At 39.3% G+C, this 26,325-nt stretch overlaps 1 protein-coding gene across 1 annotated transcript; it reads left to right on the forward strand.

Moving 5' to 3' along the window:
• Positions 1-4,550: 4,550 nt before the first annotated feature.
• On the forward strand, positions 4,551-23,007 carry hectd2 (HECT domain containing 2). Its single transcript, XM_079476166.1, has 21 exons — positions 4,551-5,050; positions 5,725-5,851; positions 8,584-8,722; positions 8,805-8,907; positions 9,516-9,605; positions 9,729-9,793; positions 9,888-9,933; positions 11,339-11,448; positions 11,736-11,884; positions 12,000-12,123; positions 12,884-12,980; positions 13,351-13,458; positions 13,751-13,883; positions 14,398-14,486; positions 15,903-16,061; positions 17,773-17,847; positions 17,963-18,050; positions 18,166-18,272; positions 21,079-21,194; positions 21,283-21,426; positions 21,512-23,007. Exons 1-21 carry the CDS (start codon positions 4,973-4,975, stop codon positions 21,630-21,632), a joined length of 2,268 nt encoding a protein of 755 aa, XP_079332292.1. The 5' UTR covers positions 4,551-4,972; the 3' UTR covers positions 21,633-23,007.
• The last annotated feature ends 3,318 nt before the right edge of the window (positions 23,008-26,325 follow it).

The raw sequence follows: 26,325 nt of genomic DNA on the forward strand, positions 1-26,325 counted from the left end.
TGTTTTTTTTATTTCAAAGATAGTATATAAGTTAACATGATGTTGATGAAGTGGGTCTCTGACAAGGAAATAGTCATATACATTCCTTTATTTAACCTATTTACAAATGGCAAGCCCTAAAGGACACCAATCAATGGAAGCTGTTTGTTTTCTTTAATCTGCATAACCTTTACAGAATTGGCAGCTGAGTTTTTTGGTTGGGTGCCGGGCTGTGAGACTCAATGAACTTTCTATTTGGTCACCAAAAAGTGATTCCAGTCAGTGGACTTTAAGAAGTACAGCGTCACATAATTCTTGTTGTGCTGCAGGGGAGCAGATGACCAGACGAGATATACTGACATGTTGTCCTCGTCTTTCATTTCAGCTTAAGATGCAAACTCTGCACATGTGAATACCAGCAGGTGCCTCTGTCTAAACACAAATGTTTTATAGATATGGTGCAGTTCTTTGCAGACTTCTAACATTTACTTGTAAACAGTAAAGTAACTTGTCTGAATGATTTTTAACACAATTCTATAACTCGACGAAGTCTACTGTTTTACAATAATATTAATTGTAACATATTTATTGTTTACATTTGTTTACTACAATAACAGCATCTGTTTCTAAACTGTCTGGCAAGACTTTACAAAGACATCAAACATGAATAAAACCTGTAGCTTATTTATAAAAGCATAATGAGATTTGTTGTATAACATTTATCCATTTTGGTACAGTTTGTGAAATAATTGTATTCAATTTACACCCTATTATAACATCCCATTATACTGGTGGGTATACACAAAAACATAGGGCAATCCATTACAACGTTTAACCCATGCACATATTTAAATAAAATTTATATAAAGGGTTGTATTTCCAAATGTAAGAATTAATAATATCAGAATGTACACCTTCTTAATTTTTAAACTACAGTAAAAGAACCAAGGCTGTTAATTTTTATTTGCAACGTTGGGTTGTTCTTGTATTTTGTCATGTTCTTATGTCATATGAGGTTAAGTTAAGCAGTAGCAAGGTTAGAATAACATGAATGCAGTCAGTCGCTCATTGCTGTGGACAAAGAGCTCCATTCTGTGACACATTCAGCTGCACAACAAGAACTGTATAGGCATAGACACACACACACACAGGTTTGTTTCACTATAATGGAAATCTATGGCATCTCAGATTTCCACTGTTTTCATAACGGAATTTACTCAACAACTTACATTAGACTTAAAATACTAAAGGTTTTGGGCATGTTTTACTATGTTTGTGGGACATTTAAAAAATGTTGCCACTTACAAGTATAGTTAAACCTGTACATGAAATCATGATGTACAGTACAGTGTGAAATGTGCTTTTGTGCTGCACGATGAATAACAAACACATCCTTCAGAGCCACAGAACAACTTCAGAAGAGACTGTAGCCTTTTCTGATGATTGTAATCTGAATCTCATGTTGAAAATGCCTTTCATGTCAACAACAATACGTACAAAATAGTTCTAGACCAAAATACATACACTGGGAAAGTTCACCAAAAAGCGAAAATTCTGTCATGATCTATGCTTACCTGAATGGTGCTGTTTGAAATAATAACATGGGCTGTCGTATTCCAAAAATGACAAAATGGAACCTTTTGCATTTTACTGTGTATACACTCTGGAGGAGAAGAAATGGAAATAAAGACATTTTATTGTGCTACCTGATTAAATTGTAAGGAATTCGAATTTTGACAGCAGTCGGTATAAGAGACCATTTCAAAATAAAACATGTATGTGCTTAGGTAAAATTGTCATTTTTGTTTCATTCTGTGAACTACTAACAATATTTTCCCCAAATTACAAATAAAAATATTGTTGCTATTTGCAGAAAATGAAAACAAAGTGAAAATAACAGAAAAGATACACTGTTTTTTTAAGTACTGCAAAGAAAACTATTTCATATTCACTCTTAAGCAATACAACACGAAAAGTTCCGAAACAGATTTTCCTCGCAGTTTTGATGTGTCTTGTCATGCTGTCTGTCTTTCACATCGCTGTTGGATTACTTTATGTCATTCCTGAGGTTTGGTTTTATTCAAAATAAACAGACACTGGATAGGAATGGCCCAATGCATCTAGAAATTCTTAATAAATGAAGATTTGGAATGGTCTGTTCATTTTTCATCAGACCTGTAGATTATGGAATCCCTGAACAGGTCCTCACATTGTTAACTGAATTTAACTTGATAGCCATGATATAAAAAGGCTTTTTTTTTTGTTTTTCCAAGAAAAAGTGATCTCTTATTTTGCTCCTAGATTAAATTCATAACATGACAAGTTTAGTCATAACATTGCAACCTCCAGGCGACCGATAGCTGTTCTAAACCAGAGCCTCCTGTTGGGTTTGGGTTTTCAGCATCAGCCCAGCATGACTTTGGAATGGCATAGCCAGGCAGGAAAAAGATGAAGCTTCAGTACGCTCATCCATGGTGCGGTCAATGAATGAGGAGACACCCCTTGAGGTCATGTAAAGGGCCTGTTCACATTTAAATTTATGTTTGGTTAGAAATTAAAAGTGATATTTTATATGCTCAATAGACTGAGATGGGCCTTTTGCACTTTGTATAAAAAACTGTGTCATTCTTTAATTATCTGTTTATGTATGTGTGTAATTTGTCTCCAGAATTGGCAAAAAATGTAATATTTTTTCTCCATGAAAAAGCGTGTACACTTAAGACATAAACGTCAAATATCAGCATCTCTGTAATTAACGTGCAGTAATCTGACAACATATCAACAGATCAAACAGTAAAGTGTGGCGTTAGTTTATGGCTTAATGTCATGCTGACAGGGTCAGTTGTACGACAGGGTGTCTGTCCAGTGTCACCTGAGCCATATCCAACTGTATGTCAATGCCAACTGCAGTCGTGTACTCAAACGCTCATGTTACTGTACAGAAATATTTGTCTGACTGTACAGTAGGAGCCAGTGTTTGCAAAAGTGCCTGATATGGTCAAAACATGAGGCAGAAATGTACTTAAAACTAAAAACTAAAACTTACTTGTTGCTAAGGGCATGTTGCATGGATTATTTAGGCCATTATTGAACTTTAAGAGATCATAAATAATGTGTACATTGTATGTGTTTCTACATTTTTTTAAACATTCATTTCAAGGCATGTCTAAATGATTGACATCAGTTATGTGGAGAAAAATATAATCATGGCATTATATTATATTAGTTACTTGCTTAAAAGTACAAAAAATGCTTACAAATATTATAACAGCACATAATAGATGATAATTCCTTGATACTGTTTATGAAACAGGAAAAGTATAATATGCCTATCTAGTTGATACAATGCCAAGAATATCGAAAGTACATTTGAACTACTTTAAAGATGCTAAAATATAACATATATGATTTTAGACACAACAGGTGACATGTCAAACCAAGCAATGTGTAGCCTATAGTCACACAGAAAGACAGAAAGATCTCTCGCTCCACCTACTGGCTGACCGTTTCAACACTCACAATCTGATATTCTGTTGTTTGGCTGGACAATTTTGATTTACAAAATCAGTTTGGAATGAACCTATTAATTCATATTCTTTGTATCCTATTCATACATAAAGGACAGCTTGCTCTTGTTTTTCTTCTGTGAGCAACACTTATACATATGTGTGTGATCCTTTTCCTTTGTTACTGTCTATTCTTTTGTAAATGTGTATGACTAGAAAAGCAGAGTAGCCTAATATTGATGGACAATAATTGGATTGTGTACCTCACCAAAGGAAAAGACTGCAGCAGCAGAAGTGAATGAAATGATATAGGTAATAGAGGAAAGCTAATGCACGTATGACTCTTATATTCTTATGACGGAACCTAATTCTCAAGACATCATCTAATTGTCACAAACCAACAGAGACCTGACTAAATGTAAATATATTTTATATGTACCCTATACATTATTCCAATTGCAAATTACTTCATCATATTAATGCAACAATGTTGAAGACAGTGCTAATTTATTAATAATAAATTATATTAAATTACAATAAGACTCTCAACACTTAAGACCAAATTACATTGGATTTAACCTTTTGTCTCATTGGTATTATGCTGTAAAATCACAATATGAGGTTGTATTATATATTGATTGATTATATAGGCCTACTCGTAGTGGAGGGCCACCAAACATTTGATATGATAAGTATCCTTCAAAACATCTTTAAAGTTTTAACTCTTTGACGTAAATATGAATTACAACACAGAATACACACAGAATAGCTAATAAAATTCTGTATAGGCCCATGCCTCTTGTCTACTGTATGTTAAGCCTACATAATAGCCTACAGCAAATTCTAAATCTGTTGCGCGTATCTCTATCGCCAGGTCTTAATTAGAAGTGTGCAATAAATCTGACTCAGCAACACAGCCTCTCTCTCTCTCTCTCTCTCTCTCTCTCTCTCTCTCTCTCTCTCTCTCTCTCTCTCTCTCTCTCTCTCTCTCTCTCTCTCTCTCTCTCTCTCTCTCTCTCTCTCTCTCTCTCTCTCTCTCTCTCTCTCTCTCACTCACACACACACACACACACACACACACGTAGAGGCAGCGGCCGTATCCAAGTCCGTAACTATACAGACCTCCCCATCCTCAACAACATGGCGCCAGCGTACAGCTGGAACGCACACAGACGCCAGGATACTTCTTCTCCACCAAGTTAGTCAAGTAACCAAACGCAGCGCCGCGAAGTGTTTTTCTTGCTTTTCTTTTCACTTTTCTCGTCACTCGGTTCGTGTTTTCGCTCTGGAAAGCGAATCGAACCCGTTTTGGTCAGCAGAACTCACCTGCTTTACGGAAAGAACAGCGCGTACTGGACTCGCTCGCTTCGTGCCGCCGCGTTCTCAAAGCGAAAGAAAAGAGCGGACAGAGATTACGCGGCGCAAAAAGTATTTCCAGAAAATATAAAGCCATGTAACTGTGCTCGAGCGCGTTTTCTTCAGAAGACATGCATTTAAACATGAGTGAAAATAACTGTCCGCTTGAAGAAAGGTATAGAGACAGACTTCCTCCAATAATCAATCATGTAAGTACACGGAATAGAAATATGCTTATATATATATGCTTATATGATTTAGGTACTGTTAAATGTATTGTGATAGTTTTAGTATATTATAAAACATTTCTTAAAATGTTTACTATTTCCTTGTTTGTAATTCATAAACTAATAGGCTACTGCATCCATATATAAAGTTTGCCTCCTGCTGAGACGACACAAATCTACTGTTAAAATCTACTCGCTAAATCACAATAAAAGCTCGTGAGTCGTGGAATATTTAGTGTTACTGCACGTTGGCACATTGCTTTATTTCACATAGACATTGTTTTTCGTTAGTTTAAGGACAAAGCACACAGAAAGCATCAGACGTGTTGATTCTGCAAAACAAAACTGACGTGACTGATTATGCAACAAGCAAAGCATTTTCATAAACCTGTGTTATTTATTTATATTAAAGAAGACCGAACAGATATTTTGTTGTTGTCCTCCTGTTTTATTTTTCTTTGTGTCTGATGCTTTGTCAATCGATCGGGTTAAATTGCATCATGTCTTATTGCATACACTGTTTTTGTTGGGGGCGAGGCTGTGGTGTTTTCTTATTTTATTTTAATAATTAATCAGTATTATCATTTATATATGTTTTTATATCTGGTTTCCAGTGTGATAAGTGTTTTGTAAATGCACAAGGCTTTCTTTGACAGGGCTTGGATCGTGGACCGAAGCTCCCTTTCCCCTCTTATGGAAGCTTCATTTCCACCCTGAATCACAAAAGAGAATCTGGCAGCCATAGCTTCTCGTCGCCTCTGCTTCTACCTGCAGTTAAACAAGGTCAGGCCTCTTCCGTTACTGCCGTTTCGGCTCATTCTTGTTAGATGTTTGTAGATTGCATTTGTTTGTATTATCAAATGAACCCAGGAGACAAAATTGAGTCACTCTGCCATTATCATGATATGCATAGGTGATTTAAAGGTAAATCACTTTTAAATCACAAGACCAAAAAAACATTGCATTTCAAAGCAGTCCTTTCGGCTGTTTTGAATTAATAACCACTTCACTGTTTCCAGCAGATGTGTTTTCCTTTCTTTGTCTTGGAGATCAAAGACCTTGTCAGAGAATTGAGTTTGAATGCATCATATAGGCAAGGCAGAGAACATTTCTCGATGAGCTGGGGACTTGTAGATACTACATGCGATGGCTGTCTGACGCGGCTTTTAAAGGTTTATAAATGTTCTCAGCGGTAACAGTGAAGACGTAATTTGTTCTTAGTCTTGTACATTGTTTATGTGAATCTTAAAGGAATAGTTGACACAAAAATTTGCAGTTCTGCCATCATTTTTGTATCGATTACATCATTCACCTTATGTGTAACACAGCGACAATCTGGTCGCTGACGACTTGTGTGTCATTTTGCAAGTCCTGTGAAATCAAAACAGCTGAGAAACAGATGATTCAAAATGATTCACTTCATTTGGCTGTTCATGCAAGATACAGTAATGTTTGAATTGGGAATGAATCTTGTTTTTAAGGTCCAAGCTGACTCGAACTTTCAGCTTACTGTGCAAAAACATTTGCTCTGTTAATCACAAAAAGGCTATCATGTCAAATGGACCAATTATGGTCTTATGGTCCTTTTTGAAGTTCTTGTCATTGTATGGTTAAAACTTACCATCACTTTCTGTACAACAATCCATTTGAAATTCACAGATATAAAATGATCAGATCTTTTTCTTTGGCAAGCTGACCTTTTAGATTGGGGGTGTCCGGTCCTGCTCCTGGAGTCCCGCAGAGTTTAGCTCCAACCCTAATCCAATATACCTGTCTGTAATTTTGAAGTATTCCATATGACGTTACTTAACTGGTTCAAGCGTTTATGATTAGAGTTAAGGCTAAAGAAGAAGTCAATACATTATTGTCTGGTTTTATTTGTGGGGTCCAGCGGATGACATGCTTTATCATGCATTCTGACTTTTTTACACTGTTGAACATGCTGGCTTTTCTTGCTTAACATGGTCAACTTGCAAAAAAACGTGTTGGACGTATGACGTAGTATTTCTGTGCTTTTGGAAAGTTTTATAGAAGTCTAGATCCTTGTTTCGTTTATTGGGTAATTCTCCCTGGAAAGCACGCCCAAGGCAAGGCAAAAGAAATAGCCCACCCACGCACCAACCGACGAGCGATAGGAAGACCCGTTTATCAAGAATGGCTGCGCTGTGGGCCTGAAGCTGCAGCTCTAAACTCTTGCGATAGTGAGAGAAGTTGAGGTGTGTTTGTTTGTTCACCGCATTTCAGTGATGGATGTTATACAAACGGTGGATATAACGCTGGATTTGGAGATCGTTTGAAACTGATAGATGGTGCGGCCCCAGTGCTAAAACATGCCGGACATGAACTGCACGGGGTAAGTCAACCTAAGTCATATGTCATCTGTTTTGTTGGCAATCAGCGCGTACGTGCATAATATAAACAAAACGAAGGGATAGTGTGATGCAGCAGCACCCATTAACTTCTATCGAATGGATACAAAACCAATGCAACGATTCTCCAAAATGTCTTCTTTTATCTTCTGTAGAACTAAGAAAGTCTCACAGGTTTGAAATTTACTCACCAATGATGACATCATTTTCATTTTGGGGTGAATTATCCCTTTAACTATAGAAGTAATTATGGGTCGCAATTAGGGTTTTAACAGTACACCAGTTTGACGGTACATCACCATAATAATGGATACGATTATCATACCATAACATTTAGTAATAAGTAAATAAACTATATGAATAGAACTTGCATGTCAACAAGACAGCGTCTTTTCACTTGCTTGGACTCTCTCCACCACACACAAAGACATTTCTATGATTTCCATGATACAGAGGGAATCCTGGAATTCAGTCATGAACATAAAATTTACAGTATAGCGCAGATGGTACGAAAACCGTGCATAGTTGTTCTATGTTCTTTTCTGTGAATACTAAAGTATATAAATATACAATATCTTTTGTTCTGGCATAAATACATTTTGTACATTTTAATTTAGTTCTAATCTATTCGTTTGATTACCTTTCTAAAAATGTATTAATTTTATAGATTCATTGGATTGATTAGATATTATAATTTTTTATAATAACGTATTTCTAGTATACACAATGAAACCATGATATATTCTTAGGTGTTTATCATACCATGAACATCCTATAGTCATAATAAACAGCTTGCACAAACAATCTATAGGATGATTTTATTAAGGTGGGCAGGCTCCCTCAGGAGAAGGATTGGACACCCCTGCCAGAACTAATCAGCCCTAATAAATACTTTTAAGGGCAAGGGAACCAAGTGTACTTAAATATAATAGTTCTCTCTGTTATTTGGTACAATCATAAGCTAATGGTTATTGCATTTTATCTTAAGTCTCTGGAATAATGATAGTCGCTGTTTCTAATAATAGTTGTAAACTGTAAGCTGATTGCAAAAATCTGATTTGAGAACATGATTAACAGCATATTGTATTCAGCTAATATTAAAGCTACTGTCTCATTGATGCAATGTGTACATTTGTTTATTTTCAGTAAGAGAGCTTCCCCCGATATGTCCAGATGTGAGACAGAAGCATCGTATCTCCATTGATGTACTGCCTCCAGAAGTGAAGGCTCGCTTCATCTCAGAACCCATTATTCCCATTCGGACCAAAACTGCCAAAGAGTTCCAGTACGCACGCCTCCCTCGTTCAGTAGTATAATGTTTCCGGACCATTTATGTTATGTTAAACAGTGTTTTTGTCTGGCTTTAGGGAGGATCTTGAAAGAGCAACTATCTCAGGGGATTGGAAACAAGTCCATGATTTCTACTTGACCACATTTGACTCCTTTTTGGAACTCAATGCTGCCTTTAAGGTACGTTGATGCAGTTTTAAGTGCTTGCTTACAATACAGTGTTTTGTTCAGGTTTGATGTGTGTTTTTCTTAACTACGTTGCTTTTAGTTGTTTTCATATTGCTTGAAGTGAGCATAATGGGGCCCTTTTAACCGCTGCCGACAGTGAACTAACAATTCATTTGGCGATTGTAAACTTTAACAACAGTCAGTTATAATCTAATTGCTTTTGAAATATTTTAGCAGTTATGAAATTAATAATTGCACATAATTGACTTGTCTAAACAGGCTTTTATTTTGGCTGTCGAATAATAGTAGTTTTATGAGAATCCTTTTAGGCAAAGCCAGTGTTCTTTAATGAGAACTCGGAATATCTGTGGAAAAAGTAACCGTGAAAGTCTGGAACTGAGCAAAACGTTTTAGTCTCCAAACGAATCAATGAGCTCATTCAAGGAGTCGTTCGAAACAACATCTGCATACGGTTTCATTAGAAAATCTTGTTATTATATGAGGTGAACATTTTACCGTCCGTTTTATATGGAAGTGTATATAAAACGGGTCATAAAAACGGGATGTAAAAAGTGTTTGATATGTGCATCGATGGTTTTATGTTCTAATTTTCTCTGCAGAAAGAAGCAAATGCTCCCTTCAACACTATAGAAGACTCAGGAATAAACATCAGATTTGTCAATATTGTTTATGACGCTTTACTTCATACGGTATGTAAAATTACTCTCGGTTGCCACATATTACCAAAATATTGTAGAATTAAACTACACAATAAGCCATTGTGCACTGTTTAATGGTTTTAATCGACTCAATGTAATCTGACTCATTTTCAGCCCGCGGACACACAGAAATCTGTTCTGAAGGGAATCATTAATAGCTTATTAAGAGGATGGAAAGGGTAAGTAGTATGTTGTATTCTCTCACTGAACCACCACTATTAAAGCGAATTACATTTTATATAAAAATATAACTGTATGATTTGTGTGTTTCAGCCCTCGAACGAAGGATGACCTTAGAGCGTATTTTGTTCTTGTGCAGGTAATTTCTTTGTTTTTACATAATTGGGGTTTTTATGTGTAAAGACAAACAGTCGAGTAGTGCCGAGTACCGCAACTTCGGTAAATGGGCAGACTTTCAGGGGACTATCATGAATAAAACTGAAGGGCTTCGCCTCGTGCCTAACTCCCCCCCCTCTTTCACGATAAAGCACAGCCTCAAGTACAATTTCTGCCTCAATTATTTCTGATCACAAGGAAAAGAAACCGAGAAGAACCGTGACTGCTAAACTTGCCTCTCCAATATTTTGAATTTAGATTGCAATACCAAGCTCAACCACTAGATGTCAATGTCCCAAACAGTTTAAATGCACCAAAACTACAGGACCATTCAACAAATTGTTTATTTAATAAAATTAACATACAACAAAATTCAACAAACCGTTGAATTAATTAAATGATTATACAATAAAATAATACTATAAATTAATATTTACATAAAATATAAATAGCTATATTATTAGACACTAGCCAAACCGACAATCAAGCACAGACCCGAAGTTTACTGCAGTCTAGGCACACGCGTCCAATGAAACGGTCTATACTGAACTACCTCCATTATGCAGAACACAAAGTCACGTGATACTCTTCGGCATTAAGCACAATTTCCTCTCTCGACCCGAAGCGGTTATCTGCATGTGAGTCTATAGATGTGCACTTACACTTTTCCCTAATCTGTCTCCAAGTTGCCCTTTCTGTTGGGAGCCACATTAAACACCCTGGGCCATATTAAAGGCCAATCAGAGTCTCGGGAACGTCTTGATCTTCTCTCTCAGCACATGGTCCATTGAGTCCCGCCATAGCTGTGCTCGGCTGCAGACAGATTGTGAGCTAAGTGTTTACTTCACACATGACCAGAGCAGGCCGGACTGAAGCTGTCCAAATAAGGACACAGCCACTGGCTTGAAGTCTGGGAAGCCATGGGCAGAGAGAGACGATGGCATAACTGAGCTGAGATTTGGTTCGTGTATGTTTTTTTAGCTTTGTTAAAAAAAAATCTGCATTTAATGGAGATGAGAGATGGTTGGACTTTGCTGTTTTCACAAACAGAAATGCGCACTGAGGTCGTTCATCTCTAAAGTTAGCCTATAATGTTATTCGTCACCAGACTCTTGATGGGCTCCCTGACCTACATTTCTCTGGAAGACATGGAGAGATTTTAAAGGAGATGCAATTATTGCGCTGATCTGCCCGCTGCTAATGTCAGGGAGCCTCCGTATTATTTGCGTTCGCTGCGCTCAAGGAAGGGATGAGGTCATCTGGAGAGGAAAAGAGCTGGTTTCCGCTGTAATGCCACTTTTTTATTAAAAGCCAGACTTCTTTTTCCGCTCCTAAATGAAAACTTATTTCCTTTTTGAAGCTCGTTGAAATGTTTCTCTGTGTTGCAGAACCCTCAGTATACCAGCCCGGCCACATATGTCATCTATGCACACTTACTGAGGCAAATAGCAGCTCTGGCTGAGGCAGACCATCATTTCCTGATGCACTGGTTTAAAAAGTGAGTCTGACAAAAGCGGCCTCACTCCAGTTTGTTTAAGAATGCATTTCACAGAGGAAAAGTTATGTTATCCAGGAAAGTTTTCACGACTGAAATTGAACAATAGTTTTAACAGTATGGTTGTGGTTTTTATTTGTGTAAATTTATCTAATGAATGCACTGATTGTACAAGGCTTATTATACTGTAGACTATGACATTGCCAAGTCGTCATTATTTGTCAAACAATTCCACAAAATGGATTTGCTGGTTTTCAAAGAATGTATGGATTGATCCTCTTTGCTTTTAGGCTTCCTCAGAAGCGTTTCAAACAGCTGGTGGAGCGTTTGCAGCTCTTCATCACCACCCGCCTATTTCCTGCCAAGCCAGAGGAGTTGCCGCCCATGGCCAAATGCTCCTGGTGGATTCCCTCAGCCACTAAAGTCCTCTCTCTGCTCAGTGAGTACTACTGTGCTGGAGAAGTGTGAAGAGTGAAAATGCTTCCTTATGAACCTTACAAACTGAATTGACATCAATCCTTGCATAGATGTCCATGTGTTCTGTGTTGTAACAGATGCGGCAAACAGCATTTCTTGTCCTCCCGCTATCCCTTTTTCTGATTTCTACAACTTAACGCTGGATCACATTGACTTTATGGAGGATTACCACACGTGGCAAGCTCATGGAAATTCAAACAGGTGCATAAGCAAAAATATATCCGTGAATCTGGTTGGCAGTCATAATTTGGGTTGTGTAAAAGAAAAAGTAATACAGCTTGCAGGGCTCATGAAGATTTTATGTGTTCAGACCAGTAGCTCCAATATTTACTTACCCTGTCACTATTTAACATACCGTTGCTGTTACGTGGAAATCTTTATATGTTTCAAAACTGCTAGCCTACTTGTCAGAAAACAGTACAAACATTTGAAATATTTACTTATTTATTTTTAATGAATTCAATTTAATTATCAAACACCGTCTTTTTAGTACTTCATATTGGTTAAACTTTTGCAAAACCCACAGAAACACATGAAGGGGGACCAATAGTAATGAATTAAATAAAAAGCACGAAAAATAGACATACAAGGTTTCTGCACAACAGTGATGATATGATAAATAGCTATTTATATATACGTGTTATATTGTTTTTATTTTTAATTAAATATTAAAGATCCAGTTAATTGCTTTGAAATATGCAGCTTTGTTTAATGCGTTGACAATGTAACTGTAAGTCAGTGATATTATTGTGTTTAGTGTGTCTTATTCTGGAATTTAATAATAAGATCAAGTGTAGAATGATGTCATAAAGTAAGAAAAACTTGATACTAAAATCCAAAGAAATACATTTGGATGTAACGGAGACTTTTTTTTACAAGTAAATATGACATCTATACATGCTTTTGCTAGAGAGTGTCACCACACTTCACACCAAGTCACTTCTGTGCTAAATCTTGACAGGTTCACCTTCTGTCAGTTCCCCTTCATCCTGTCCACTGTAGTGAAGAAGGCCATCATCCAGAGAGACTCTGAGCAGCAGATGATCAGCATGGCCAGGGTAAAGCTTAACCTCTCAACCTTCAGCTATAAGTTTCACCAGAACATCTTACGGTTGGGAAAATGTGTCTTGTCTTGTAGTATTTTGATAACAATCCTAGAATGGGTGGAGCAGCGGTAATCGGCAATGTATTCGTCTCCTTCCCAAACATGTGACCAGTATGTAGGATAAACAGACACACTGAACAAATCGGTGTCCTGAGAGCACCCAGAAAATATTTTACTTTCAGAGTTTTCAGCATACACTACAAAGAGATGACTTCACCATAGGAAAAATGTCAAACATGGATACAAATTTAGATGTTATGTAAGCATGTTTCGTGCATGGGAATGTTAACTGATAATTGCATTCCTCTCTATTTGTAATATAGCAAACGCTGGTGGACAAGGTCTCTCGGAGGCAGAGGGTGGATATGAGTCTGCTGTTTCTCAACATTAAAGTCAGACGTCTGCAGCTGGTCAGTGACTCACTCGATGAGGTAATAGTGCTCAGTCCAAATCTGTGAATGTAGAATACGTCTGTTTTTGGAGATGTTACCAAGAACTCCTTTGCACCACTGAAGACTATTAAAGTTCTATAGGTGGACGAGAGTCGGTTTCTTTATGGGGTGCAGGGTTCTGTACGGAGTTGCACCATCTAAAATATGTTTTCCTAGACTGTGAGGTCTTTGGAAGTAAAGCGTTGCGATATGTTCTGGAAAGTTCTAAGTCTGGCTAAGACTTAAGTCGGAAAAAATGGCCCTGCCATAAACGTGTTCCTTTTTTTAATAGCTTTCGAGAAAGCGAGCGGATCTGAAGAAAAAACTGAAAGTGACGTTCGTTGGGGAAGCTGGGTTGGACATGGGTGGACTTACAAAAGAGTGGTTTCTTCTACTGATTCGACAGATTTTTCACACGGACTACGGTAAGACCGTCAAAGTGCAGGTCTCTGCAGTTTTGGATAGAAAGGTTCAAACGGATCTCTTTAAAATCCAAATTATCTTCTCTAGCGAGTAGTGTGATCTGCTTTTGGACCCTTGTAATCTCACATACCAAAGACTGTACTGTATGTCTCAGCAATGTTTCAAACTAAACTCAAATTTTCTAATATAACCAAACCCTCCAATAAAAACGCAGTGATTTTAATATGAACTCATGATTTTCTTATTACATTTCTCCAAGCTCAATCCTAAACTCTGTGATCCATAGCTCTATATTCTGCTGTGTCAACAATAGTTTATATTTATTTTTCTTTCTCTTAAAGAATTTAAGGAGAAACATCTAGACAGAGTTTATATATTAAATATTAAAGATATTTTCACAAAGAGGTTTTCACAGACTGTCACATATATTTTTAATAAATGTTCTGTTGAAAAATGTACCGCTAACTAATATGTTAATATTAACAATGCCTTTCTGTGTCTGTGTGTCATTTGCAGGCATGTTCACGTATGTTAAGGAGTCTCAGTGTCATTGGTTCAGCAGCTGGAAATGTGACAACTACTCTGAGTTCCGATTGGTTGGAGCCGTATCCTTTCAGTTCCCTACATCTTTAACAGTATAGGTGGTCACGTGTGGCTGGCACTTAAAATAGCTCATAAATATATAGTCACCTCCCACTTGAAACAAAGTTCACTCGCGTCCTTTCGTTTCTAAACAGTGGTGGGGAGTGTTTTTATTCATAACCTTTCCAAATGGCAAGCACGCAGTCATGTTATGGAATTAGACCCTAATTAAATATTCACATTAAGTTTAGCTATGGTTATGATACGGTTTAGTAAAGTGACGCGCTCCACGCTGAGCTCTAAGGGACGTGTGGGCAGAGACTCAGTGGCAGCCAACGCCTGCCTTGTCCTGCCGTTACCCCTCTAATTGTCCCCTCTGGCTTGTTTCTCTGGACGCATATGGCTACCACTCCAGTGCTTGGCCACCGCTCGCACCCGGTGCTCAGAACAGCAGGCGCCCTGTGCCTGAGCCGTCACCCCCTCTTTCCAGCTTTCCAGCACAGAAGTGCTGTGTCACGTCAGCTCAAAATTATGAAATAAAGATTCTTTTGTTTTGTGCCTGGGCTCGGTTTGTGTTGTCTTTATCATTGCCGTCCTCATGGAAACTATCCCGCCTGTCTGCTCGGGCTGTCTCACACTCTCTCTCTCTCTCTCTCTCGGGCTGAGGAGTTTTTTCCATCGCTTTTACCGCACATATGGAGAGCACATGGAGTCGAGTTGTCAGCTCCAGCTGAAAGTACTTACTCTTCGCATTTTCCTCTTAATGTATTGTTCACCTGTTGGGTGTTCATCCATGCATCTTACGGTGCTACTATAGGCTGCTGGTGAGATAAGTTTAGCAGCGAATATAATAGGGCCTTACTTGTGAAGAGTAGTTATGGTGGACATTTCATACTGGATAGGAAGGAAAATATAACATGCAAATAAATATTACCAGGATGATTAGCACCACAGAATTGTACAAGAACTAGCCTATAAAAAGGGTTGCGTGAAACAACAATTTGTCAGACTGTGTAATAGTAGAGGTGATACTGAATGCTTTATGATATGTTTTTTAAGGAAAACATTTCTGATGCAATGATGGCACTTGAGGAATAATAGCCAGGCGGTAAAAACTGAAAAACTGAAATGTTGGAAAAAGTACCTTTTAGTGCTCAGTTTTAAAGACAGCATAGATGTATCCTTCACTGCCTTATATTTCACAATTCTCAGCATTTGTATTTCTTCGAGGCCATTAGAACGTGACGTTACGGTGCATAGGAAGGCGATCTAAAACCATTTTCTTTGAAAGGTGCCTTCATACAAAAATGCTGTCTGTTAAGTTATTGACTGTCTGGGCAGCATGGCAGCAGCCTTCGGTTTTGTGTTAATAGAAAGTGTGTGACTGTGTATAGAAATAGTGAATGTTCACAGCTGTGCACACTTAACCCAACTCTCAGCTCATGGGCTTGGCTGTGTACAACAGCATCACACTGGACATCCGCTTCCCCCCTTGTGTCTACAAGAAGCTGCTGACCCCGCCCATTGTGCCGTGTGACCCCGACACTCCCGTCGGCATGGCGACCCTCACCCTGGAAGACCTTCAGCAGGTTATGCCCGTATGTACACAAGCTGTGACACACACATGTGATGTTGTATCGGCTTTTGCAGTTAGCGATTGTAAATCACTTACACAATAACAAATAATTCCTAACCTAAAGAGAAATTGATGACGTCACGTATACTACTTTTAAAACACATTTTTCCTTTTATGGTGGCAACGAATAGTAGATAAATTCCCAGCATGGATAACGGAGAGAAAAGCATAAGCATTGAGTCATTGGGGTTAAAAATAGCCCATGCACTTCACCCAGCCGTCACTGGCTCAAACACGGCTGTCGTCTGGTCGCCTGGATGAGGTTAATGAGCTTCAGATTGTTCTTAGGACCACAGCTGCAGCGTCCTGCTACCTTTCAGCTCAAAGCCATGCATGTCCTGTCAATCAATATAGTGTTTTCTTGTTGTTTCACCCTTGAACTGCTTAACCCCTTAAAATATTTTTATTATAGGACATATGGGGCACTTTTAAATTTATCGAATATCTTTGTATGTTTTTGTGTTGACAAAAAATTTGCCTAGGACTAAATGTTGAGTATTGTTTGTCAAACGCACATTGGTTTTTGTGACACCCTTGTTTGGTATAATTATGCTGCTTTTTTAGTTTTTCCTTTTTTTTTAAGAAATTATGTCAGACAATGGCTTTTTCCAAACTTCGCCAATGACTGTATTTGTCCAACAGAGGGCGCTCAATATCAGGCATTTCCTCTACAGCCAGCCTTCGTGCAATAAAAAAGCCAAGTAATACAGTACTGTCTGCTTAAATATAATATTAAAGTGGCGGCGTGTATTTTTACAAAACGTCTTCAGTTCGTTAAGCTTAGCATTCGTGTTTATTTCTCTTCATTCTCGTGTTACTGCAGAGTCCGATTTAAATGAGCCAGATGTTCTGCTTTAAGGGTCTCTGGCTTCCTCCAAACTTACATAACTGCCTCTAGGCGCTGTTTGCTACACTGTTCAAACTTTCCAAAGGTGATGCGGAGTCTCTTAATGTCTCTAAAATGACTTATAACAAAATATCTAAAAGATTTCCACAGCTCACAGTCCATACAGACCAAACATCTCTTAAAACTGTATTAGTATAGGCTACTACTTGCACAGATCATTTGCACTAGAAGAGTTTGTTTTGGACATCATTGCAACAAAATGTAATGGTGTTCTATTGGTTCCCATTTGCCACATAATATCCCACCAACAGAATCCATTATAGTTTCCATTAAAATGAGCACAATTCCCATTATAACTATTAAATACTTTAGATTTTCTTTTGTGTTTCGGGCAGGGCTCTGTTGTTTTTGTTTCAGTTAGAAGGTACAATTATGTACCCAAATGGTCAAACAATTTACGGTTTGTAACTGTAGAAGAACAAAAAAGGGTCGCTATTGTACCTAAAAAGATCAAAACAATTTTGATAAAAAAGTTTGTGTTTACAAATTTAAATTATTTGTAAACATTTATTGATTTTTATATTTTTCTTAAATATATACATGTATGTGTATGTTTTTGTGTTCATAAATACAAAATTAATATGCACAGGCAGTACACAGGCATATATTTTGTGAACACAAACGTTTATTCTGGATGTGATGGATAGCGATTAATCGTTTAATAGCCCTAGCAGAATTTCATACTTTTTTTCAGCGAGTAATAGAAATTGCAGCATAATAGAAGTTCTATAGTTTGTTAATGTCACCATTTTGATGAATATTTTAGGATCTTGCCCATGGTCTTGGGGAACTCCTCAGCTATGAGGGAAACGTTGAGGAGGACTTTTATACCACATTTCAGGTGAGTCTCTTCTTCATCAAAACATTCAGAAGCCCTCAATGATTTCTTTCTTGGTTTATACTACATCAGAAATAAGCATGTTGAACTAGACGATAAACCTGCGGTTGGTTTTTAGGTTTTTCAGGAAGAACTTGGAGTGGTCAAATCATATAACCTGAAACCAGGAGGGGACAAGATTCCTGTTACCAACCTAAACCGAAAAGGTGCGAGAGTCACACAGTTGACTGTCTGTTCGATATTTGGGTTTTATACTGTGAACATGAAATGCCTCATTGTGTTTCTGACTGCTGAATACTGGATCTGTTCATTCCCGCACAGAATACGTCCAGCTCTATGTCGACTTCCTACTGAATAAGTCCATCTACAGACAGTTTGCTGCTTTCTATCATGGTTTTCATAGCGTGTGTGCCTCCAATGCTCTTATGGTGAGTTTGCCATAACATTTTAAATTCAGTTTAGCCAAAATCTTCATTGTATAATAACAGTAAAAGTTCAGAAGTTTGGAAGCAAGCCAGCCAAAGAAGTTACAGCTCAGCTGTCGTGAAGCACGACAAATGCTAAAATATTCGACAAGTGGCTCTCAGACGGAGTTTAGAGGTGCAAGGGAACGGTTTAGTTTGTGTGTGTGTCCGTGTGTGTGTGTTCTTTAAGGCTGCAACTGTTTATTGGTTTGTCCCTTCCCCCCGCTGTTGGCGTGGTGCCTTGTAACTGGCCTTCTTTGTTTGTTCAAGCTCCATACCGTATCCAGGCTCTCCAGCTACTGACAGCGAGAGAACCTCAGACTTCAAGGTCATATAGAATGAACACATAGAGACTGAAAATTCCAAGTCTCCTGGCCTGTTTAGCATGTCAATTGATATCTGAACAAAGACGCAGCTCATGATGTGTTTTTTCATTTAACATGAACTTCTATATGGGTTTTAACACAACCAAATCACAAAGCAGATTCAGAGAATTTATAAATCTTTTCTATTGAATGCCATTTACGTAGGTTTGTGTTTTTATTTATTAGGTACTGGATAAAAGTGTGTGAAGTTTCATACTCGAAAAATATGGTATATGTTTTCTTGGGTAAAGCTTTACTTAAAGCCTTTATGTAAAGGGCTTTTAAAGGGTATGATGCATTATAATTGTTCATAGTGTGTGCTGTAAAACATTAAATGTGGTCGTCACCAAGAATAAGCAGAATTATAATCAAATTTAAAATGCAAAGTGTAACAATGAATTGATAAATGTTTTAATGTATTAACTGTAGTTACAATTATTCATGAGACATTCGAATGCATAAATACTACATTAAAACTACTTTTATAATGCATTATACATATGCTTTAAAGGTCCAGTCAGTAATATCTAGAGGCAAGGTTGCGGATTGCAACCAACCGCTTACTCCACCCCTCCCTTCCGAAACACTACGAAAGCTGACAGAACAAGGGAAATTTTTACAAAGGACCCGCGGTGTATGTAGATAGAAATAGCTCATTCTAAAGTAATAAAAACATAACACTTCATTGTGTACACTCTTAAAACACATCTGAAGACATATGTATAGTAAGTTGCATTTCTATCAATAGATCATCCCAAAAATGATACACTGGACCTTTAAGTAAAGTGTTGTGGCTGCTTGTTGCATATCTTGGCATAATTTAAAGGAATAGTTCACAGAAGAATGAAAATTCTGTCATTTGATTCCCACCCTCATGTCTGTAAGACTTCTTCAGAACACAAATAAGATATTTTTTTATTAAAAGGCATTTGCGCCGCTGCAAGCTGTAAGTAATTCTGGCCCTTGATGTTATAGATGAGAATGTGGTCCTGTTTGATATTACTGCTCATGCATAGGGGAAAATAAAAACTTGCACCTGTTTTTCTTTTTTGCAAGTTTATTTAATATTTTGCAAGGCAGTTATATGGTGCTACCAGAGGCTGTTCTCTTAAAGTCGGCATGAAACTGAAGTAGCAATTTTCTTTTTTCCGTATCGTGACGTATCCCAGAGGGAAACAACTTGTGAAATGAGAAAGAAATGAAGGGCGGGACTTAATTCCATCCCCCAGCAACCAATTGGATCATTAAAAGATTTATAGTCATTTTGTAGTCTGTCAGGCATTGCAGCTCCGCCCTCGAACAATTCCTCAAGACAAGAAGTGATGAGAGGTCATTTAAAAAAAATGCAATAATGATGTGCACTGAGCTGCTTTGTTCTTTCAAAATGAATCCATGGAACCAAAATGTGTTTTTTTGTGTGTAGCAAAACATGATGTTCATGAAGGGGAAAATGCGAGTTTTGACTGAGAAACGGAGGAAAATCTGATGAGGAGACGAGCCGGATGACTTTCTAAAATACTTAAAGAGGTTTAGCGTACCCTAACAACGACCAGGGAAGCCCAACGTTTCTGTCAAGCCTCGTCATAAACACTGCTGTTAAAAGAACGAGTTGTCATTAAACGAAAAAAAAAAGTTTTACGCATTACGCGTTTCTTCCCCATAGAAGTCCGTTACAAGGAACCGGCTTTACATTACATTACAAATTCTTTCAAATCTGTCCCCAGTGGAAATTACGCCCCTGGACCTAAGTAGTTCAGACCTCTGTATTTCAGTGGCACTGATCAGCGTTAGACCCCCTTCATGTCTCTAAACAAGAAAAAAATTAAGGTTATGCAACAGTTGACTCTGCAACAGTTGACTCTGTCCCTAGCTGCTTATGTAAGAGGTTTGGTAACTGTGATATCTCACTCACTGGTTCTGGCGTGGTGTGAGGCAGGGTGGGGTTATTGGAGGGGAAGGACGTGTCAGATTTGTTTGGACCAATCCTAACCATTCTGTGGCTTAAGGACCTATCTTTATCTCTCTCTCTCTCTCTCTCTCTCTCTCTCTCTCTCTCTCTCTCTCTCTTTCTCTCTCCCATGTCTCCGTGTGTGTCTCTTTCCAAGCATGCTGCAAAGCACAGTGGTGTACGTGCAGTGCGTGGGGTGTGGCAATATTTGTATTTTATTTGAGGGTTGGATGAGATTAACAGCACAGATGATAAGAAAAGCGCAAACAAACCGTTAAGAAATGTTTTAATATGAAATGAAAAAGGTTTTGGTAAAAACAAATTCAAAAATACATTTTATAATAGTGTATGTTTAAAATGCGTTTTTACAAAAAATATATATATATATTATGTTGGAAAACAGCTTCATGGAAATACCAAAATACAGGGACTCATTCACCTTTCTCATGTACTGTAGCTCTTGAGGCCAGAAGAGGTTGAGATCCTGGTCTGTGGAAGTCCTAATCTGGACATGAGCTCTCTGCAGCGAGTAGTGCAGTATGAAGGCTACAGCAAGACTGATCCCACCATCCGGTACATGTTTTTCGTAAAATATTTCATAACTCTCACTGTATACGCAATGTGTCAATGTGTCAGTTGACTGTTTGGTCTGGGCTTGCAGGGCCTTCTGGGACGTGGTCTTGGCCTTTCCTCTGGAACTGCATAAGAAACTGCTTCACTTCACCACAGGAAGTGACCGCGTTCCTGTGGGGGGAATGGCCGATCTGAACTTCAAGATCTCCAAGATTGATGTCTCTACCGACTGGTAACCAACACAACCGATAATTGCAACAAAACCTCGGTTCAATCTGCTAAATCAGTCATTTCATTTTCGGACATTTTCTTTGCAGGCTGCCAGTGTCGCATACATGCTTCAACCAGATCTGTCTACCTCCGTACAAGAGCAAGAAAGAACTAAGGCAAAAGTTAATAATTGCTATTTCGAATGCAGAGGGCTTTGGATTGGAGTAGTTTACAGTGCTCTTGGTAGATACTGTAACAGAGAGTCATGCTGTATGTTAAATTTGTTTCTTTAAACCATATCAGGTAAGCATGATGATTACGCACAGCAAGATTAAGCTCCAGATGTACAATTTCCGAAGTAGCAACAATGGTTGTGTTGTATTACAGTATGTATTGTGTTGTAATTTTGTCGTGAACCAGGGTTCCATGAGGAATTCAGTTAAGCTGTTTGTCTTTGTTATTTGGACTCGTCAACTGCTTGAGTGAGAAACCAAATGTTTTATGTGGCATCAGAGTTTGGATGTTAATAATAATAATAATAATGTAGTGTTTAAAAGTTAAAATGTGTGGGATTTGCCTTTAAATTGAGCCTGTGCTTCTGTCCCATGCTACCCTATTTAAAGGCAGAAAGCAGGTCATGAATGGGCTTGGTCTCATCCGAAATAGCCTGGCAAATGGTTTGTAAACCCTCCCCACATTCTTAAAAAGACAGTGCTCTGTTTCCCAGGTTACGAGAGTCTGCATTTAAATAAAAGCTTCTGTGTGAAATGTTACCTAACTCACAGCATTCTCTGTTACTGGTGAGATGTTATAATGTAGTTGTTAATAAATCATTATTAACTGTTTATAGATTCCAGGAGCTCAAATGTTGCAGTTGAGTATAATTAAGTAATTCTTGACAACCTTTCTTAAGCTCTCGGGCATGAAAGGAATATTGGTAAAGTGATTGTTTTTATGTTTGTTGACTAGCCATAACAAGGATGAACAATTTGTTTATTTCTTTCCATTGTGTTTCTGGTAATTTGTGTGGTTCACAACAGTATTCGACAATATAAATCTTGATTTATTTATTTTACGACTGATGCTCCGCCCTGTGTCATCAGTTTTTCACATGCTGATTTAAAAGGATTTGTGAGGTCCAATGAGAATGCAGTATGTCAAAAAAATGTATCACCGTGTCTACACCGGACGCCACCCACTGGACACGACAATGGCTGGTTCTTAATGGGTTTGTGGGGTGCTGCATCCAGTGTGGACAAAATGTTATATTATAATGGGTTCAATTGCATTCTATTGCCTTTAATTGTGTCGTCCGATGTAGACACAGTGTTACTATTCAACCTTTAGTCATTTCAGTAGGATGTCATTCTAGCTCATGTGGTGTTGAATGCTTATGTTGTCATAATATCACATCTTCCTGGCAAATGTCATCAGATTTTCATTAGACTCATGCGATGGCTTTATTTGTCTCATCAATAGGAATCACTTCAGCGTTCATGCTACGGTTTGTGTTGTTTGTGTTAATGACTGAATACAAATGTATTTACCATGTATTTATTTCAACTTTGCTCATTTTCTAATGAATAAAGTTATACAGCAACAGAACATTTGTCATGTAATAACATTGAAGGACAAATGAAGAACTGGAGAGAGAAGCTGGAAGCTTTGTTTCGAAAACAATTTAGTGATTAAAGTATTAATTATAGAGAATGTAATAATTTTTATATATCACATATTCAAATCTCTCATTAAAGAGATAAAAATTGTGCACCCACTAAAATGTATGTTTCTACATGCATACATCAAAATTTTTAGGGTCATACAGTATCGGCAAAACAATATATTAACTAGGGCTGTCAAGCAAGTATGTTAAAAGTGTCATATGACACGGCTAAAACGAAATTTATCGTTTGGTTTAGATCTAATGTAATGTGTAAACACTATTTAAGATTCAAAATGCTGTATCTTCCACATAACGTGCATGTTTGTATCTCCTCTTTGCCCCGCCTCTCTAAAAAGCACAGATTTGATACAGACTTCTGAAAAGCATGGTGTGCTATGATTGGCCAGTTAACCGGTGCGTAGTGATTGGTCAAATACTGTAAGCACATGACAGCAATGTAACGCCTCTTACCATATTTGAAACATCAGGTTCCAAAGCCATTGGATGGCCAGGTACGCCCACCTTACTTGCGTATAAATTTTGGCCATTTTAGTCAAATCATACATCATTCTGATGTTGATTTGTGGGTGTGTGGTTACACGAGGCGTTTCAGTGAGGTTTGGGTGAGCATTCGCTTTCAGATAGAATGCATCTTTTATTCCGACATTTTCATTTTTGCAATTTTACGTGTCTTATACATGCATGGGCAACTTATAACGGCCAAAGACACAGAAAAACACATATTCACACCATATGACCCCTTTAATCCAATTAATTACTAGATGCAGCGATTAGTTAATCAAATGAATCATACATCAAATTAGGCCCCCCAAAGATTATTTAAAGCCATTATTACAAGAAAACGTCTCGGTTACGTATGTAACCTCGGTTCCCTGATGGAGGGAACGATATGTTGTGTTGAGACTGACAGAATGGGGTTTGACCTGCGATCTCTGATTCTACTTGAAAAGGCCAATGAACTTGGTGGATGGGACGGATGAAAGGTGCCCATTCACCTTTTTGGGCTGAAGAACTCGAGAGGCACTCTCGTTCGCTGCAGCGGGCCGGCGCAGCGCTCTTGGCATGATGGACACAACGTCTCTTTCCCTCCATCAGGGAACCGAGGTTACATACGTAAACAAGACGTTCCCTTGCTGTCAGTCTCTCGACTTTGGAGGCTCTCGAGGAGGCTGCACCCCGGCGGATCGTGGGCAAGGGCCTGAGATCAGTAAGCCAAGGGATGGCGTCCACGATCCAGTGCGCCGGTCTCTGTTTGGAGATGGCGCAGCGCTCTTGGCATGATGGACACAACGTCTCTTTCCCTCCATCAGGGAACCGAGGTTACATACGTAACCAAGACGTTCCCTTGCTGTCAGTCTCTCGACTTTGGAGGCTCTCGAGGAGGCTGCACCCCGGCGGATCGTGGGCAAGGGCCTGAGATCAGTAAGCCAAGGGATGGCGTCCACGATCCAGTGCGCCGGTCTCTGTTTGGAGATAGCCTCCCAGCTGTACCCTGACACAGACAAAGAGCTGCTCAGTGCGAGAGCTCTGTTTTCGGTCCGAGTAGAGGTGCAGGGCGCGTACAGGAAACGACAGGGAAAGGGTTGGGACTTCCACCCAGGGGGAGCTCCTGCAGGTTTCCCACCACATAGTCTGTGGCGGAAATGGTGGGGACCCTGGGCATGTGGCCAGGTTGGGGTTTAACCCATGTGGGGTTTCCCAACTCTAGGCCCCCGCTGGAAACGGAGAGTGCGTGGTTATCCCCTAGACTCCTGATGGAGCGCCGACAGGAGAAGTGTCTTCATCATAAGAGAACAGGTAGACACGGGTTCTCCAGGGGCTCGAACAGGGCCTTACGCACACCCACCAGGACCATGTTAAGGTCCCAGGAAGGTACGGATAGCAGACGAGGGGATTAGCTCCCACCGCCCCCCCCCAGGAATCTGCTGAACGGGTCGTGCTGCCCAGCACGACACAGATCGGGGCACTCTGTGCTGCAGGAAGCGCAGCAGGGCAAGAAGAGGTGCCACTTATAGTTGCCTAGTGGTGGTCCTCTTGCCTGAGTGACCATGCTCACTAGAGCAGGAGACAGGTCACTTTGGATCTCCTAGTCCCATCCAGGATCCAGATATTGGGTTCCAGAGGTCTGGTCTCGGGTGCCAGATCATGCCCTTCACGCCATAGGGCAGTGGCCATCAGAGCATGTGCTCTGAGAGCCAAGTCTGGTTGGGCCAATCGGGCGCAACTAGCTACCCTGGCTCCGCACAGTACTTGTGCGGGGAGGCACACTGGAGGGGAAGATGTACTCCCGCCTTTCCTGCAGCCAGCTGTGCACAAAGGCATCCGTACCGAGGAGGTCTCGGTCAGCGAGTACCCTAGCGGGCAATGGGAGGTGTGCAGGGGGGCGAACAGACCACCTGTGCCTGACCGCACTGCTCCCAATGAGCTGGACCGCGGGGATGGAGTCGGCAACTTCCGCGGAGCGACCTCTCGAGAAAGCCCGTCGGCTGTCTGATCGAGATTGTCCGGGATATGAATGGCCCGCAGGGACAGAACCCACTGCTGACATCAGAGGAGGCGTCGGGCAAGTAGCGACATCTGCCATAAACGATCGTGTGGCGGGCGCTGCGCCCGATGTCCTGGGATGAAACCTTCATCTGCGGGGGGCAGATGAGGAGGGGGCACCGGGGGCAGAGGTACGGAGGGACCGGGACCACGACAGCATCAGCCCCATCTCACAATTATTCCCGTTCTCATTCACCGGACTTTTGATTTCACAGCCTAAATGCATACATTTACATTTAGTCATTTAGCAGTCATTTAGGGCTAGAGGGGGCTAGTATTTTTTTGACATTTGTCCGTCAAGTATTCACAGAAGAAATGGGTTTTAAGTAGTTTTTTGAAGGTTGTGAGAGATGTGGAAGACCAGCAAGTAGAGAATTGCAGTCCAACCTTGAGATTACAAGGGCTTAGACAAGGAGTTGTGCCGCATGCTCAGTGAGATAGGGTCTAACCTTTTTAATTTTAAATAAGGCATATCAGCATGACCACATTGTCTTCGCAATTTGATCATTGAAGGACAGCTGTTCACCAAATGCATTGCAGTGCATTGATCAGATCCCTGATTCTCTGATGACTTTAGTCTTTCTGACATCTAATTAAAGTGAAAAGGCATCTCCCTTGCGTGTTATTTTGCTGTTTCTGCAGGAAAAGCTCTAACTCCAGTATTATTACAGGGTTTGTTAGGAATCTGAAAAT

Source organism: Barbatula barbatula (genome assembly GCF_947034865.1).
Source record: "Barbatula barbatula genome assembly, chromosome: 16".
Taxonomy (NCBI): Eukaryota; Metazoa; Chordata; class Actinopteri; order Cypriniformes; family Nemacheilidae; genus Barbatula; species Barbatula barbatula.